The sequence below is a fragment of the Micropterus salmoides genome, unplaced genomic scaffold (genome assembly GCF_014851395.1).
Source record: "Micropterus salmoides isolate LMB-PRFRI ecotype aquatic unplaced genomic scaffold, ASM1485139v1 Ms_hic_scaffold_2, whole genome shotgun sequence".
Lineage (NCBI taxonomy): Eukaryota > Metazoa > Chordata > Actinopteri > Centrarchiformes > Centrarchidae > Micropterus > Micropterus salmoides.
In genome coordinates, this window is record NW_024041150.1 from 47,976,199 (window position 1) to 47,992,330 (window position 16,132).

The window sequence follows — 16,132 nt, forward strand, 5'->3', positions numbered from 1 at the left end:
TTTCCCCCATCAGCTACATGTGGTGGAGCTTCGTGCTGCCTTCATGGGAACGGGAAGTCAGAGTATCATCTGTACAATTTTAACCACATCTAGAAAATTGACGCCCTCTTTCTTGGTATTACTGTGGAAAAGTGTTTAATTCTCTGAGGAATACACCGTGAACAGCTTGTCTTGAACGACAGAGCTTTCACCATTGCAGCCCGCTCCCTATGGAACTCCTTACCCATACACATCCTAGATTGCAGCGACATGGACTCTTTCAAAGCACTTATCAAAACCCACCTTAAAGGCAGGGTAGGTAAGTTTGAGAAGACTAAATGGTTATATATCCACATTATTAAAAACTAGTGACGCTCTGTTCATCAGTAAATCGAGCTGAAAAGGACTCGGTAGATAAATTAACGTCTGACTTTATTTTGATAGTCAACATCTACATACACGATCACACTTCTGGTGCATCAGCTCACATTTAATTACTGATATGTGACTTATGTGGTATATTGTGATGTGTTTCTTTAGTGCAGCGGTTACAGCAACACTTATGACTACTGAATCACTGACTACTGAAATCCTGTCAACCTGGGTCCTGACAGCCAACAACCAACCCAAAAGCAAAGTTCTCATAATTCAGAAAAGCCCAAACTGCAAAGAAACTAAACCAGCTTCAAAACTGGAAACAACTTTGTCAAACAAACAAAGCATCAGACATATTTAGACTAAACATTTCAAAACAGGAAATTTAAGCTATAAAATAACTAAAGACAAACAAGAATCCACAAAAGGAGGTTGCTCTGCCTCCGGGTCCTGAGGTGAACTGTCAACACTCTGGTCATCACACTACGCAAACTCAGCTTCAAGACACAAACGCTCTAGGTAGGACATTAGAAGTAGGACTGGCCGATATCTACCGGAAATCTGGCTGAATTGTAGGCTGAATTCCCAAACGAGAACTATATCGGTATTTTCTACAAAGTGGACAACATGTTTAGCTGTACGTCAAGTCAAATGTGAGATGTAGGATCAAACATCTGATCTTTTAAAAAGGTACAAACTTAATTGATTTTTGCACAACAGAAACATGTTGTTTGTCCCATTTTAGACCAAAACAAATTGTGATTTCATGACAGAGATTCAAGCAGTCTATCTCAAAACAAGCAGCAGTGAAGTTAACAAGAAATCCTCCTCACAGATCAGACGGATCATTGTTTGTTCTGCGCGCTCCGCCATGACACGCGCTGCACGCGCGCAGCGCGGGAAAATGCCGACAGTCACAGAACAAAGAAAAGAGAAACGCTCGTGAGTTTTTCTTTCAGCTTCCTCTCTTCAAGATGAAAACAGGAACCACGGAGACACTTTGGAAATCAAACCACGTCAACACAAACCCTGGAGCGGGTTTTCAGGCTCTGATCTCTAACAACAGAATGAACGGATGATACACGGACCCTCGAGACTCTTCCTCGTGTCTTTAGTCTCGTGATGAAGTCATGAACACTGACCTGAACATCGGCGCTATCAGAGCACGAGGCTGCTGTTTGGCTCCTGTGGTCCGGGTTCTGGTTCTCCATCGTCCTGCAGGTCTCCGCTGTGACTGGTGGACCGTGTTGTCCTGGACTGAGTCTGGATTCTGGTCTCGGAGCTCTTCAGGCTGAGATACAGGAGCGCTGCGGGATCCCGCGGAGTGTTCTCGCGATGTCACGGCGTCTCGCCCCGCCCCTTAGTTACGTCGCTAAGGCCGTTTAGAAACATGGCTCCTTGATTTCAGGCAGAAGATGAAGTTTAGTTAGTTGGTTTCCTGAAACCAGCTGATCATATTTATGTGTATGAGGGAGTGTGCTTCACACAGAGCAGAGTTTAATTTAATTTTTAATGCGACCTCTGACACAAATAGCAATTGTAAGTTGCTTTGGATAAAAGCGTCAGCTAAATGAATAAATGTAAATGTAATTAATGAGCAGCCCAAACAGATGCAAACACAAAGCCACTGAAGGAAAACTGTGTGTTGTGAATGTAGCCTGCAAACCTCTTTAGTCTCCGTTAATACAGAAGAAATTAGAAATATAACAACAACATGTTGATGTGATGCTCACTTAATAAATAAATGCTGGTAGTTGGGAATAATACTTGTGCAACGGTACATTAACACAACACAACCTTTATTTTGGTAATTCTTACCTTTTTTGGGCCATAAGGGTCAAACAACAATCGTTGACCTGCTCAATACAGTTCCTAACCCCGTTTTGGCGATCATAGTCCCCTGGTGAAATGGTTCTGTCTGTCTGAAATCTGTGTGTCATCTGCATATTATGGTAACATATTTTGTTGTTTTTCATAATCTGAGCCAGTAGAAGCATGTAAATGTTAAACAAAAGAGGCCCCAGAATGGAGCCTTGGGTAACTCCACATGTAATTTTTGTCAGCTCAGATGTGTGATTACCTATAGACACAAAGTAGTCCCTGTCCTTTAAGTAGGATTCAAACCATTTTAGTACTGTGCCAGAAAGTCCAACCCAGTTTTCAAGTCTGTCTAGTAATATGTTGTGGTCGACCGTGTCGAATGCAGCACTGAGATCCAATAATACTAGGACTGAAATTCTGCCACTGTCAGTGTTTAATTGAAGACCTTAACAAGAGCCGTCTCAGTGCTGTGGTGTGGTCGAAAACCTGACTGGAAGACATCAAAACAGTTATTTAGTGCCAAGAAAGCACTAAGCTGTTAAAAAACAGCCTTTTCAATGATTTTACTTAAAAATGGGAGATTTGATATGGATCTATAATTGCTCATTAGTGACCTGTCTAGATTGCTCTTTTTTTTAACCTGAGAGGAGAGACATGTTGACAATTTGTAGTAAATCTGAGGCCATGCATTTAGAAACATTTTTGAAAAAACCTGTTGGCAGAATATCAAGGCAGCATGAGGAGGATTTCAGATGTTGTATTATGTCCTCCAGGTTTTTATGGTTAATAGAATCAAATTGTCTCATGCTATATGAATTGTTTTTAAGTGGAAACGGGGACAAGACATATCCTGTTACTGACATGGAGGCACTGACTGCTTGTCTAATTGTTTGACTTTTGTCTGTGAAGAAGGAGGTAAATTCATTGCAGGCCCTGGTGGATAGAAGTTCAGAGGCTACAGACACAGGAGGGTTGGTTATCCTGTCGACAGTAGCAAACGTGCATTATTAGTGTTTTTGGTGATGATGTCAGAGAAGAAGGACAGCCTTGCATTTCTCAGCTCTAAATTATAAATGCGAAGTCTCTCTTTATAGATGTCATAATGAACCTGGAGATTTGTTTTCCGCCACCTGCGTTCAGCTTTTCAAAACTCTTTTTTTGAGTTCTAACCAGCGTGGCATTTCTCCATGGAGATCTTCTCTTACCAGAGACCACCTTCACCTTGGCTGGTGCAATGGCATCAATACATTTGTAATTTTAGAACTGAAATTATCTACAAGCTCATTGACTGAGACCCGTGAGAGGGCGGGTGTTGAGGAGAAAGCCTCAATAAATTTTTGTTTTCAGTGATATGCCGTTTTGTGATCACCTCTGTTTTAACATTTGTGTGCACGCAGATAGCACTCTCAAAGAAAACACTGGAATGATCAGAGAGCAACATCATCCAGACCCTTGGAGATGACCAAAGTGTGCCCCTTATTGTGCGTGGGCCTCGTCACATGTTGAGTCAGTCCATAATTATCAAGAACACAACACAGTTCTTTAATCCCTCTGTCCTGGGGGTCGTCAACATGGATGTTAAAATCACCAACAATAACCTCAAAGTCAAAGTCAATACAGATTATAGACAGCAGTTCACCAAAGTCATCAAAAAAGTTTGCACAGTATTCAGGGTGCCTGTAATTGCTCAAGAAGAGGAATTCAGCCACATATTCAAAAGAAGCAAATTTCCCATAAGATATCTTTTTGCATTGGAGGGAGTCATTAAACAAAATGACAACTCCACCTCCTCTCTTATGCACTCTAGCTTCACTCATAAAACTGAAGTTGGGAGGGTAGACTCGATAAGGACAGCTGCACTGTTATCTCGGTCCAACCAAGTTTCAGTTAAAAACATGAAATTAAGATTGTGAGTGATTATAAAATCATTGATTAAAAATGTTTTTCCGTATAACAAAGCTAATTTTAGTGTGTTAAAAACATTATCTGGCCCACTTTTTTCCGACAGGCTGTGGCTGATGAGGAATTAATACTAAATTTGCAGGATCTGTTGAGTGCTTCCTGTTTCTTAACACATTCACCATGCTTTTTCTGTTACCTATCAAGACAGGGATGGAGAAGACTACCAGCACATTGGGCCCCGGCTTCTCATGAGAGTCATGGAAGAGTCATGAGTGCTATTTTCCTTGTAGCCTGGACCCAGCACTTATCAGACAGAGCTTACTGGGCTTTTTCATCATTGTGGAGCGGGAGGACGGGTTGGGCGCTGTAGTGGAGGTGGACGGTGAGGGGGTTTATGGTAGAGAAAATGGGAGTGGAGTGAGGGAAGTTACGGGAGTAAATTTTGTCCCAGCTCTAACCAGGTCTTCCATGTGATCAGTGAAGTCCAACAGGGAGAAGAGGGGAGAAAGGGTGTCTGGAGATGAGGGTGACCTAGATGGGGATTGGGGGGGTAGAGATGATGAATCCTCACTACTGGTTTACAGTGAGGGAGGTGGAGACTCTTCCACTTGGCTCAGTTGTCTCCCGTGATCAGAGCTCTCTTCCGGCGGGGGCTGAGGTGGCTCTCCTTCAGGGTTTCTGGCGTGTTGTGTTAGGGTCTTCTTCTTGTTTAGATTCCTCTTGTCTCTTGTCCTTGGCAGATGGAACAGATGAGTGACGCAGAAAGTAAAACAGGTTGGAGCTGAACAATTTTACTCCTGACTTGTTAAAGCGAAGTCCATCTGCCTTAAAAAGATGTCTGCGGTCCCACACAAAGTAAAAGTTTTTGATGAAATGCATTGAATGGACAGTTCAGGCCGTTGAGAGCCACGTGTTCAATGCCATCAATCTACTGAATCTCTCAGCTCCTCTTCGGATTGGAGGTATAGGGCCACTGATAAACACCTCAGCATTCAAAGAGCTGACCGTGTTCATCAGATTATTAAAATCCTCTTTCAACACTTCAGACTGTTGCTACACAACATCATTGGTCCCGATGTGCATTATGATGTTTTTCACGGTAGTTGTTCAGCCACGATATGCAGGATTCTTTCTGAGTACTTTGGTGTTCTTACTGCACATGCTTTGTTAACAGCAGAGTCTCCCACAATCAGAGTTTGAGGCCCAGTCGTTAGCTTTCCCTGCAGCCTTTTACTTTCTAATTTACTCTCAGTCCTTACCCTGCTGTGTGAGGACGGGAGGTTATCCAGGTCATTAGACGAGGATCTAGGCTCCTGCAATAGTGGTGAAAATCTGTTCTGCTGTTGCACACTCGGTTGTTGGGGAGGTTTGTTGCCAACTCTCCCTTTCGCAGCTGTCCACGGCTGTGTCCTACCAAGAACAGGGGTTGAAGAGGCGCTCTGCCTGGATGATAATGCAGGCCAGCCAGTCGCATCATAAATCTCAGGGCGCTGGGTTCTGCCTGTTACTCGTCCTCCCATTTCCCCAGGAAATGATTTACCCTTAGGCTTTGCACCAAGAGCATTCCAGGGAGGACTCCCACTTTTAGATTTATTACCAGTACACAGGCCTCCTGCTTCTTGGTAGTCTTGTTGTTGCTAATTAGCTGTGTGTTAGCATGCTCTTGTCCACTGTATTGGGTCCACCGTAAAGTGGTGTCATTCCCACAGTAGTCCATTCACTTCCACTTTCACTTCTAACCTGTGGATCTTGGTTTCCAGCACTGCAATTTTCTGTAGAAGTTTGTAGAAGTCGTCCGTGGAGAAGGGGGGCATCTTGTTGCTAATTAGCATTAGCTATAGCTCCAGTCACTGCAGTACAGGCTAGTGCTATTGATAGGCCGCACTCGCGTAGCACTAAGATCATAAATTTTTTTGTATGTTTTTGTATTTAAGTATGGCAAGAGCCAACTTTATCTGACAGTCCCAGTGATTTAAAAGTATTTAAGAGCTGCTGATTTCTAGCAGAAAAAAAGAGAGTTTAAGCAAAAGAATGCAAGCAGAGGCAAGAGCAAGCAGCAAAGCGTCTGCACTGTAAGAAAGCAGGAAGCAGTATTTTCTATAAATGTATAATAGAACAAGGAGAACATGTTGCTCTCAGGAGGAGGCGGCTAGAAGGAGCACATATTGGCACAACGGCATCCTGGCTATATCTACATCTGTCCACTGCAGAGGCTCGACCCACAACCTGGAAGAGGAGCTAGTATAAATGAGTTTATTAGAGTTATATAATAACATTATATTAAAAGTATATTATTAATATAATCATAAACTGTTAGTTTGATAATATTATATATGATGTTACTATAGTCACTGTAATAGTACATTATACAGCTTACTAATATTATAATATTAATTCCAGTTACTGCAGTTTAATTTTGGGGTTGTTTGTTACTCATTAACTTTGTGCATTAAAATGCTCTAGGCTGCATGGTAGTTAGTCTCCAACTTTAATTTCAAGTAGGCTACTAACTCATCAATAATCATAACTATTTATGCAGAACGATGAGTTCAACTTTTGAAAGGTTTGCTGCAGCACATCAAATGTGGTGGCAAGGCTCAGTGATTTAGAAGTCCGGCTCCGCACCTTGGTAGATCAGTCTTTAGCTACTGTAGCTAGCCAGTCCCCGGTAGTGGTGCGGGTCGGCCTGAGTTAGCCTCTGGTAGCCGTCCCCCGGCATCTCCGGTGCAGCCAGGAAGGGGGGCTGGGTGACTGTCCGAAGGAGGAATAGTCATAAGCATTCAAAGCCCACGGGGCCATCAACCTGTTCACGTTTCTAACAGATTTTCCCCACTCAGCGACGCACCCCTGAGAAACCAACTCTGATCATTGGCAGCTCCATTTTGAGAAACGTGAAGTTAGCGAAGCCAGCGGCCATAGTTAAGTGCATCCCTGGGGCCAGAGCGGGCGACATTGAGTCTTATTTGAAACTGCTGGCTAAGCATAAACGTAAATACAATAAGATTGTTATTCACGTCGGCGGTAATGACTCCCGGTTACGCCAATCGGAGGTCACTAAGATTAATGTTGAGTCGGTGTGTACATATGCAAAAACATATGACACCGTAGTTTTCTCTGGACCCCTGCCAAATCTGACCAGTGATGACATGTATAGCCGCATGTCGTCATTCCGCCGCTGGTTGTCGAGGTGGTGTCCAGCAAACGATGTGGGCTTTGTTGATCATTGGTAGACTTTCTGGGGAAGACCTGGTCTGATTCGGAGAGACGGCATCCATCCCACTTGGGAAGGAGCAGCTCTCATTTCTAGAAATCTGGCCAAGTTTATTAGTGGACCAAATCCATGACAACCCAGAGTTGAGACCAGGAGGCAGAGTCGCAGTCTAACACACTTCTCTCTTTAGTTAGACCTGCTGGGTAACCATAACCCCATCATTAAAAAAAGACTCAAACAACAAGCTAATAATGCAAAATACACGAGTAAAACAATACAGAATGAAATACTTGAGTGCTTGGCTGCAATGGTCAAAGAGGAAATCATCCAGGAAGTTAAAATGAGCAAGCAGTTTTCAGTTATTGTTGATGAAACTAAAGATGTTCAGAAAAAAGAGCAAATGTCATTTGTTCTGAGATAGTTTTACAACGGTGTGGTTCATGAAAAACCTTGTAGACCAGGGCTACGATGGCGCAGCAGTGATGCGCAGGGCACATGTAGGTGTTCAAGCAAAAATAAAATAAGTAGCCAAACATGCCTTCTATGTTCACTGTAGTGCACACTGCTTGAACTTAGTTATAGTAGACGCTGTAAAAAGTGTGGCAGATGCAGGAAACTTCTTCTCATTATTGGAACGACTGTATGTATTATGTATTATGTACATACCAAATGGCTAGAAGTGCAGCGGGAGATGTTTGATGGTGTACCAAGGGAACTCCAACAGCTAAGTGATACACGTTGGGCCTGTAGGCACATAGCATGTCGCAATGTTATGGACAGGTTGCCTGCGATAGTACAGGTGCTTGAAGAGATCGCATCTGAGAACGATCCACAAAGAGCTGTATAGCAAGAGGGATACTGGCTCAAATTGATCTGAATTTTGCTGGATGTCTTGTTCTGTTCAGAAAGGTCCTGAGTGACTCCAATTTTTTATCAGACACACTTCAGTCTAAAACAGTGGACTATGATAAGGCTGTTGAACTTATGAAGCACTTAAAGAGACACTGGTCCAGTACTGTAGTCAAGCCTCTTTTGAGGAAATGTGGAGTGAAACACTTGATTTATGTCAATGAAGCAACATTGATACAACTCAGCAAAAACCAAAGAGGCCAAGATAGACAGCATGTAGTTCAGGATAGCAAACACACTTTTTGTGTCTCTGTGTACTATCCAGTTCTGGATAACATGATTGGAGAAATAGGAAAAAGATTTTCTAACACAAATTGTAACATTATGCAGGGTGTACAGGCACTAAATCCGTCCAACTTTTTTGAGAGAGGAGGCTGTTCTGTTACTGGCTAAAGCTTATGATTCAAATATTTAGGATCTCAAACACGAGTTACATCAGACAAGGAGAGTACTAGACAGACAAAAGGGGGAAAAGGAGAGCAAGGTTGTTTTGTGCATCCTGTGAATGAGGTTTTTCATCTCTCAGGCTCATAAAGACTTATTTGCGGTCAACTATGACAGAAAAGAGACTATCGAGTTTGGCTGTCCTCAGCATTGAATCAAAACACACAAAGGCATTAGAGCTAGATAAATTTGTGAAGCGTTTTGCTGAGCAACATGAAAATCGCCGCATTCAGCTGTTATAGGCATGGTAACTTCATGTTATGTTCACTGGTGACCTTTACAAATCTGTTAAAAAGATTACCTTAACATAATCTGTACTTTAAATTTCTGTATTTAGATCTTTGTTTTGGCAACTGATAAAATCTGATATTACCTTCAATAAAACCAAAAGCGTGAGAAACAAAGTTAAAAATGTAAATCCTGCTGAACATGAAGCAGTGTTGTTATTATTGTTGTTTTTAATGTTCTTTTTTTGTATATACAGTATGAAACTATCCAGGAAAGGCCTGTATGAACCTACTCACAAAATGTTTTGTAGTTTTTCAGACTGGGAGCAAAATGTATGTTTTTATGTGACTTCTTTTCAGGGTTGTGGAGATTTTGATGTAACATACCCTTTTGTAACTCTGTGAGCCTTTTTGTTGATTTGTTGATACAACAGCTCATATTTACATGCATGAAATGTCCCTTTCATGTCACCTTAACTGCTGTGAATATTGTATATACTGTACTTGGAAAATCAAGCTACTGAGGGACAAAATGGGGAGAATGTGTGTTCTGAGTAAACAATAAATGTTAGGAGTGTGGTTTTTGTGTTCATGTCTTTCCTGTTTAAGTCTGTTTTAGGTTCTGTGTTTCTCTGTGTAGTCTTGTTCAGTTAGTTACTAGTCCTTACATTAGTTAATATCTTTTGTGTTTACTCCTGGTCTTGTGTTCCCGTTTTGTCTTGTGTCTTCCCTTGTTCATTACTGGTTCTGTTTAGCTCGTACTTGTGCATTCTTGGTTATTCACCCATGTCTGCTTGTCTAAGTGTTCTCTCTGTTACCCCCTGTTGTCTCTGCCTGCCTGCATCTCTGTTTTCCTGCTGTCTCTCCCTCGTTAGCCTCATGTCTGTCACCTGTGTTGCTCCCGCCCTGCTCGTTAGTCCCTGTGTGTCTGTATATATACCTGGTGTTTCTGTCTTGTCTTTGTCCGGTCATTGTTCATGTTACCCCCCAGTCTGTCGTGTATATACTCTCTGCCTTCCTGTAACTTGTCTTGTCACCCTGTACCTTTGGATAACCTGTTTTTGGACTCTGTTGATCAGCCACTCTGCTTGTAAGTGTGCTCGCCTTTAGTTTGTATTAAACTCCATTCAACTGTTCCTCCTCTGCCTTGCGTCCTGCGTTTGGGTCCTCCAGCCTGCCTCCACACCACCCTGACCGGAACAGAATGACCGGAACAGAAATGGACCCAGCAGACTACTCGGATGAACTTTGCAAGCTAGTATGCGACTTAATCGAGTTAAAAGTTTTGTGGAAGGAAGCCCTTGATGATCTGGAACGGGAAGCTTTTGGGTCTCTGGCTCATGGAAGAGTTGCTGCCAAGCCGTGGTTGAGGGACTCATTACTACCATGCTACTCGGCTCAGCAGCAGCATTCAGCTGTCTAGCCTGTTGCTTTCACCAGCTCCTGCGTGTTCTCCGGATCCCCGGCTCCTGGTTCCTCGTCGGTGGCCCGACCAAGACCAGCTCCGTTGGTGGCCCAGCCGATTCCTGTTCCTCGTGCTCCATCGGTGGACCGACCGGCACCAGCTCCTCGTGTCTCGTCCGTGGTCCTCAGCCCAGCTGTCTCGTCCGTGGTCCTCAGAGTTCAGGAGGTCACCCCCCCTGACGACCTCCTGAACTCTGTGGACCCTCTGAACTCTGTTTTCCCTCTGCTCTACACGGCCGTCTGGGTCGCCCCCCGGGACGACCTCCTGAACTGTTTTGTCCCCCTGGCCTGCTCAGACGACCTTCCAAACTCTGTTCTCCCCCTGCTCTGCCTTCAGGCCGCCCGCCTGAGGTCACACCACCACTAACCGTAACAATAAAAGTGATGTCCAGTACCTTGTTTGAGTGCCTTGACCCATTTATTTACAGTGTAGTTATGCTCACTTTAGTACAGCTCAGTCCATAGATCTCTAATGGGTATGTTTTTCTTTCTATAGTTTATTCCAGAGATGCTCTCAAGTCTCACGTCTCTTGTGGTTATTACGAATGTTGTAACACCTGCTGCGTTCAATCCAGGTTGCTAAAACATAGCATAGCTATAAGGAATTCTATAACTGTAACCTGTTTTTCATTTACAGAGCACAACCATGTAACGTGCAATGCAATTATTGACGGCTTATTAAATGCTGTAAGTCAAAACACTCCCCAGACTCTTAAACCCAGTGTTGTGTTAACTAAATAAAACTGTGACGTTGCATAATCAACAACAAACCTGTTTTTAATTTACAGAGAACAAACCACGTAGCCTAATGTACAATGCGTCTACAGTCAATGACAGCTTAAACTATTGCAAGTCAACACATCTTGCAGACTCACAAACCAGTGTAACGTTATACCTAAATAAAAGTAAGGTTACCTGATTAACAATAAACCTGTAACCTCTTTCCAACCAACGGCAATAATTAAGGTGATGGCAGACCTAAATAATTATGTTAATTGACTACCACAAGTAAACAAACGCTCATTCATCTTAGCAAGCTAACGTTAGATGGCCGATGCTGAGCTAAACATGTTTACTCACCACAGGTTTCTAAACTATTTTGCGTTCAGCGCGTCTTTGTTTGGGTCTTGTTGTATGAAGTTTTAAAGCCAAAGTTTATGATGAATGACTCAGCAGCTGCTGGTGTTTGTTGTCCTCTCTCACGTGCGGCCGCGCAGCAGATGCTACGTGTTACGTAGGCAGGTTATAGGTAACGGAGGGAGGGGAATAACAGCACGCTCATCAGACGTTTCTTAAAAAATAAACATTGCTCATGAGTCCCGCACCTCGAGTCCGAGTCGAGTCTAAAGTCTTTTTAGGACGATTCTCAAGTTGAGTCTGAAGTCACTGTGTTCGCGACTTAAGTCTCTCTCGAGTCCCCATCATGGTTTCTTCTTGTGCAAATGCTGCAATGCTGCCTTTCTGTCAAAAACAATCTCACACATCTGCGACTCAGCACCTGTGTCTTACCTTAATGCCTTTCCTGTGATAATGCCCCACCTGAAGTAGTGTTATCATACTTCTATCTCCTATTAAGTGAGATCACATTGTATGATCACTTATTCCTAATATGAACAGTTTCACATGAAACCTCAAATGCAAGACATTGATTGCATGATATTAAGTTTGTTTGTATGAGTCCCTAAATTGCAGCCTGTGCCCTTTTGTAGTGTGTACATACTATTTCTCATCAAACTGTGATAACTGTGATTAAATTCAGTATATATACACACATCTGCCATATGTTACCACCCCTCAAAAATTCCTGCCACCCTCTCGCCACCCCATAAATATTTTTCTAGATCCACCTCTGATTGAAAAATATTGTTGTTTTTAATGCTGATGTGACTGAGCCTTTAGGGAGAGTTGATTTTCTTACTATAAAATACAAGTGATAAGTTTGCTAAACACATTATTTTTTAATGTCGACCAAAGGATTTAATAATTTAATAAGTTACTTTGACAAGGACAATGGATATTGATAACATTTCAGAAAATATGCCAGAGTTAGCCAAAAAGGCTTATTTTCAGCTGTCCCCAGTTAAAAATACCATACCAATTCCAATGTACAATAAAGACATGAATGACAAGCATGTGGGTAGAGAAAAGCAAGAATAATCAATAACTGAAATAAAACTTTATTATCTCCTTTTAGTTCATGTTTGACAGGGTTCCCATGAGGTGAGAGGACACAACCTTGTGGATATTAATTTATTTAGGGGAAAGAAGGGGTTGAGGGACTGAAGTTGAGGGGAGAGGTGGAAGCCGGGGAGACGCAGGCACGGGTAACCGAGGAGACTGAGACCAGAGGGCCAGGGGGCACCGGGGGCTGAGGAAGAAACGAGGCACGGGAGAACTGGGAGGATGCCGTGGGGAAAGTCCGAGGGGAGAGGGCAGGTGAGCGAGCCCAGCCGACTTGACAGAGGACGAGGGTGAGTGAACCTGGGGAGAGACAGACAGACAAACAAGGTTAGTGGCTCTGGAAAAACCAAGGACAGTGAGACAGATCATGCAGGTTATGTGATAACTTGAGAGATCAAGCGGCACCGGGTTAGGAGCAACGACGATCAAGCAGCAATGCAGTGGAGAACCAGGGCAGAAGTACTGTTGGAGATGAGGCTGATTGCTGGCAGGTGTGGCAGGCAGAGGAGGTGGCTGATGAGGTGCAGGTGCAGGTCGTTAGCTGGGCTCAGGAGTGGAGGGAGAGAGAGAGAGAGGGAGAGCACACGCAGGGGAGGAGACACAGGGAGACAGGCAGAGTACAGGAAAACTCCAGGGACAACAGAATCACAGATAAAACAGGAGAAATAACCAGGACACTCACCGTCAGCCGGGCTGCCACCACAACAGGGCCCCCTCCTCAATGGACGCCTCCAGGCGGACCTCCCAGTTGGCTGGGAAGAAGTCCGTGGGGGGGGGGGATCCGGTTGGCGGGGGTCCAGGGTCCAAAAGAAACGAGACACAGAGAGGGGGACAGAGCTGGGAAGGGTCAGGCGAACAGGCAGGGCAGAACTGAGGGAACAGGGCCAGACGGGATGCTGGATGGCAGAGCTGCTGGACCAGGGAGTTCAGGGGGGTGTCCCAAGAGCGGAGCAGAGAGACCAGGGAGTTCAGGGGGGTGTCCCGAGGGCGGAGCAGAGGGACCAGGGGGTTCGGGCGGGCGTCCCGAGAGCGGAGCAGAGGGACCAGGGGGTTCAGGGGGGCGTCCCGAGCAACAGTTTTGATGGTTTATTGCATTAAAATATAGCTTTTTGAAAATATCATATTTTTTTCTGTATTTCATCTCCATGTAGTCTGTAATGGTAAAATAAATATGTTAATGTACAATGGGGATTTATATTCCTTAGCTTCTGACCTTTCAAAGGAGACCAGAATTATGCATTTAGGCCAAATGATTGAAGAGTTATTCCTGATTCATTTTGGGTTTGTTATTTTAAGTGTGTTTCCTGGAAAAGGGTGTTTGTTTTAAACAGGTGAATGTTAGTTTTTCTAGACCGGTTGTTATTGATCACCTGATTCTGAGGAATTGGTGAATAATGCTAATGTTAAAAAAACACATGAAGTCATACTATTTGCAGTCATGCTTGTCTGACGAGATATAAGGCCAGCACTAAATGAACGTGTTTAAGAGGCCACAGTTTCCCTTCAGGTTTCTCTAACGGCAGATTCTGTCATTTTAGCTCTTCAAAGGGTAAGAATCATCAGTCATTTTATTTATTTTTTATCTTAGACTAAAATTCAAACGTGCAAATAATAACATATAATTCAGTTAAAAGAAAACAATCTAGGTTTTAATAGCAAATATGTACATTTAAGGAATTTACAGAATGTGTAAAACATTATGTAAACATTTTCTCAAAACTGAGTTACACTCACAATCACATGATTGTGTTTTTCTTGAGAGTTTCTTCAGGTTTTCTTTTGTTAAATAAATTCTGTACATGTTTAAATAATATGATCATCAAATTACATTGAATTCAAAAGTAAATGTCTTTGACAAATTGACACAGTTTTGTCAGACAGAGAAGTCACAATGTTCCAGGATTAAAACCTGCTGTCTATTGTGTATATTTCTCTTCTTCATCCTCTTCATGTCACCGAAGAGGGAAAGAAGACGTAATAGTCTTAATAACTGAGATGGATCTGCGTGAGCCAAAATGGAAATTCTGTGAGTATTTTCTAGCAAAATTAATATTGAAGGAACACTTAAACTTTTACTGTCTTTGAGACACTTTGTTCTGTAAACACTTTTGGCAACCTGATCTGGCTGGTAGTAAATAGTGTCGAGTTCTGTCCACGAGTAGCCTAAAAGAGAATATGTGCTGAAAGTGCACATTTCCTCTCTGCAGTCCTTTGATTTTTTCCCTGTGATTCAAACCCACTGAAGACAGTTATACTTCTGCTCTGTGAGGTTTACACTTCTACAGTTTGGTTTTCATCAGTTTATGATTAAATGAGTCAATTTTTGCTATTTTTTTCTGTATTTCATCTCCATGTAATCTGTAATGGTAAAATAAATATGTTAATGTACAATGGGGATTTATATTCCTTAGCTTCTGACCTTTCAAAGGAGACCAGAATTATAAATGAGTCAATTTTTGCTTGTCTAGAAGAATTTTATTCGACCGAGGAAACTCCAGCCTGTAAATGTCGGAACAGAAACGTATTCACTGTAAATGTGATGCAAACAGGGTCAAGTACAGTTGAGTGTCTCTGGTGTAGCGGCTCAACTAGATTTTGGCTCTACAACTTTGCTTCAGGGGAAAAAGCAACTACAGTGAATCAATAAAGATTAAATAATTTGATTAAAGTTGGATCGTGTGTGTTTGTTTGTGTGTGTTTGTTTGTGTGTGTGTGTCTTTCCAGTTGCTGTCAGTGTGCTGCTGCTCACACTGTACCCCAGTCACACTTCTGCAAACTACCTGAAGCAACACCTGGATGATTGTCTGAACGACAATGACTACGATGAGCTGCTGCAGACTGTGCAGACGGGCCTTCCAAAAACTAAAACACCTCATCATGTTGTTATTGTTGGAGCTGGCATGGCTGGACTGACAGCTGCCAAGTTACTGCAAGACGCCGGACACACGGTACATACACACACATACACAGATAATATTTCTACCAAAATATTTGGGGGTTTGGGGGCCTGCAGATTAACCCAATATGGAGTCTAGGGGGAATAAATTACATGCAGGGCTCCTTTTAACTTCTCCCTAACCCCTGTAACCACACTGGTTTGTGATAATTTGCAGGCCATTGGGAATTTTGGACAGGGGGACAACATTTTCCAAACAATTTCAAAGAAGCTCTTGGCCAATTTGAATACACATTAAATGTGTATAAAAATATTTATCATGTATTTGTCTTTGTTTGGGGAAATAACCTCTGATATTAAATAATTTTAATTCAGTTAGAAACTCCATCACTTTAACTCGTGTGTTTCAGCAGGTTTCTGCTCATTTAGAATCTCTGACAGGTCCAGAAAAAAGTTGTACGAGAATAACGTCATGATTTAATGAGAATTCATAATATTTTTAAACAGTCGACCTGCCCTATACTGTGCATAAGCCTGCATTATTGCTCTGCTGATTTGGCCCGTGCAGACCGTTTGCAGACACAGAAACGTTTGGGACTGTACTACTGGATGAGAGGAGGAGGTGGATAAACTAAACCTACTGAAAACACTTCTGATCAGGCAGAAATATCACCACAAATCCACACAAATGTTCACTTCAGCCACTCAGAGTGCAGCTCAAGG

At 42.8% G+C, this 16,132-nt stretch overlaps 2 protein-coding genes and 1 long non-coding RNA gene across 4 annotated transcripts in view; 1 reads left to right on the top strand and 2 right to left on the bottom strand.

Annotated features, from left to right (window-relative positions):
• Positions 1–16,132, bottom strand: part of LOC119913119 (butyrophilin subfamily 2 member A1-like) — a 206,992-nt gene that overhangs the window by 41,280 nt on the left and 149,580 nt on the right. The gene's annotated exons all lie outside the window — the stretch shown is intronic.
• On the bottom strand, positions 12,569–13,528 carry LOC119913126. Its single transcript, XR_005446380.1, has 2 exons — positions 12,919–13,528; positions 12,569–12,813 (listed from the first exon to the last, which is right to left on the bottom strand). It is a non-coding gene; the product is annotated as an uncharacterized LOC119913126 (long non-coding RNA).
• On the top strand, positions 12,571–15,696 carry LOC119913121 (L-amino-acid oxidase-like). 2 transcript variants are annotated; one of them, XM_038732454.1, is made up of 3 exons: positions 12,571–12,803; positions 14,475–14,539; positions 15,238–15,696. In XM_038732454.1, exons 1-3 carry the CDS (start codon positions 12,736–12,738, stop codon positions 15,546–15,548), a joined length of 444 nt encoding a protein of 147 aa, XP_038588382.1. In that variant the 5' UTR covers positions 12,571–12,735; the 3' UTR covers positions 15,549–15,696. The 2 variants fall into 2 exon arrangements, 1 of the variants encoding a protein (XP_038588382.1); XR_005446377.1 differs by lacking the exon at positions 12,571–12,803 and adding an exon at positions 13,802–14,062 and having other exon boundaries at positions 15,238–15,369.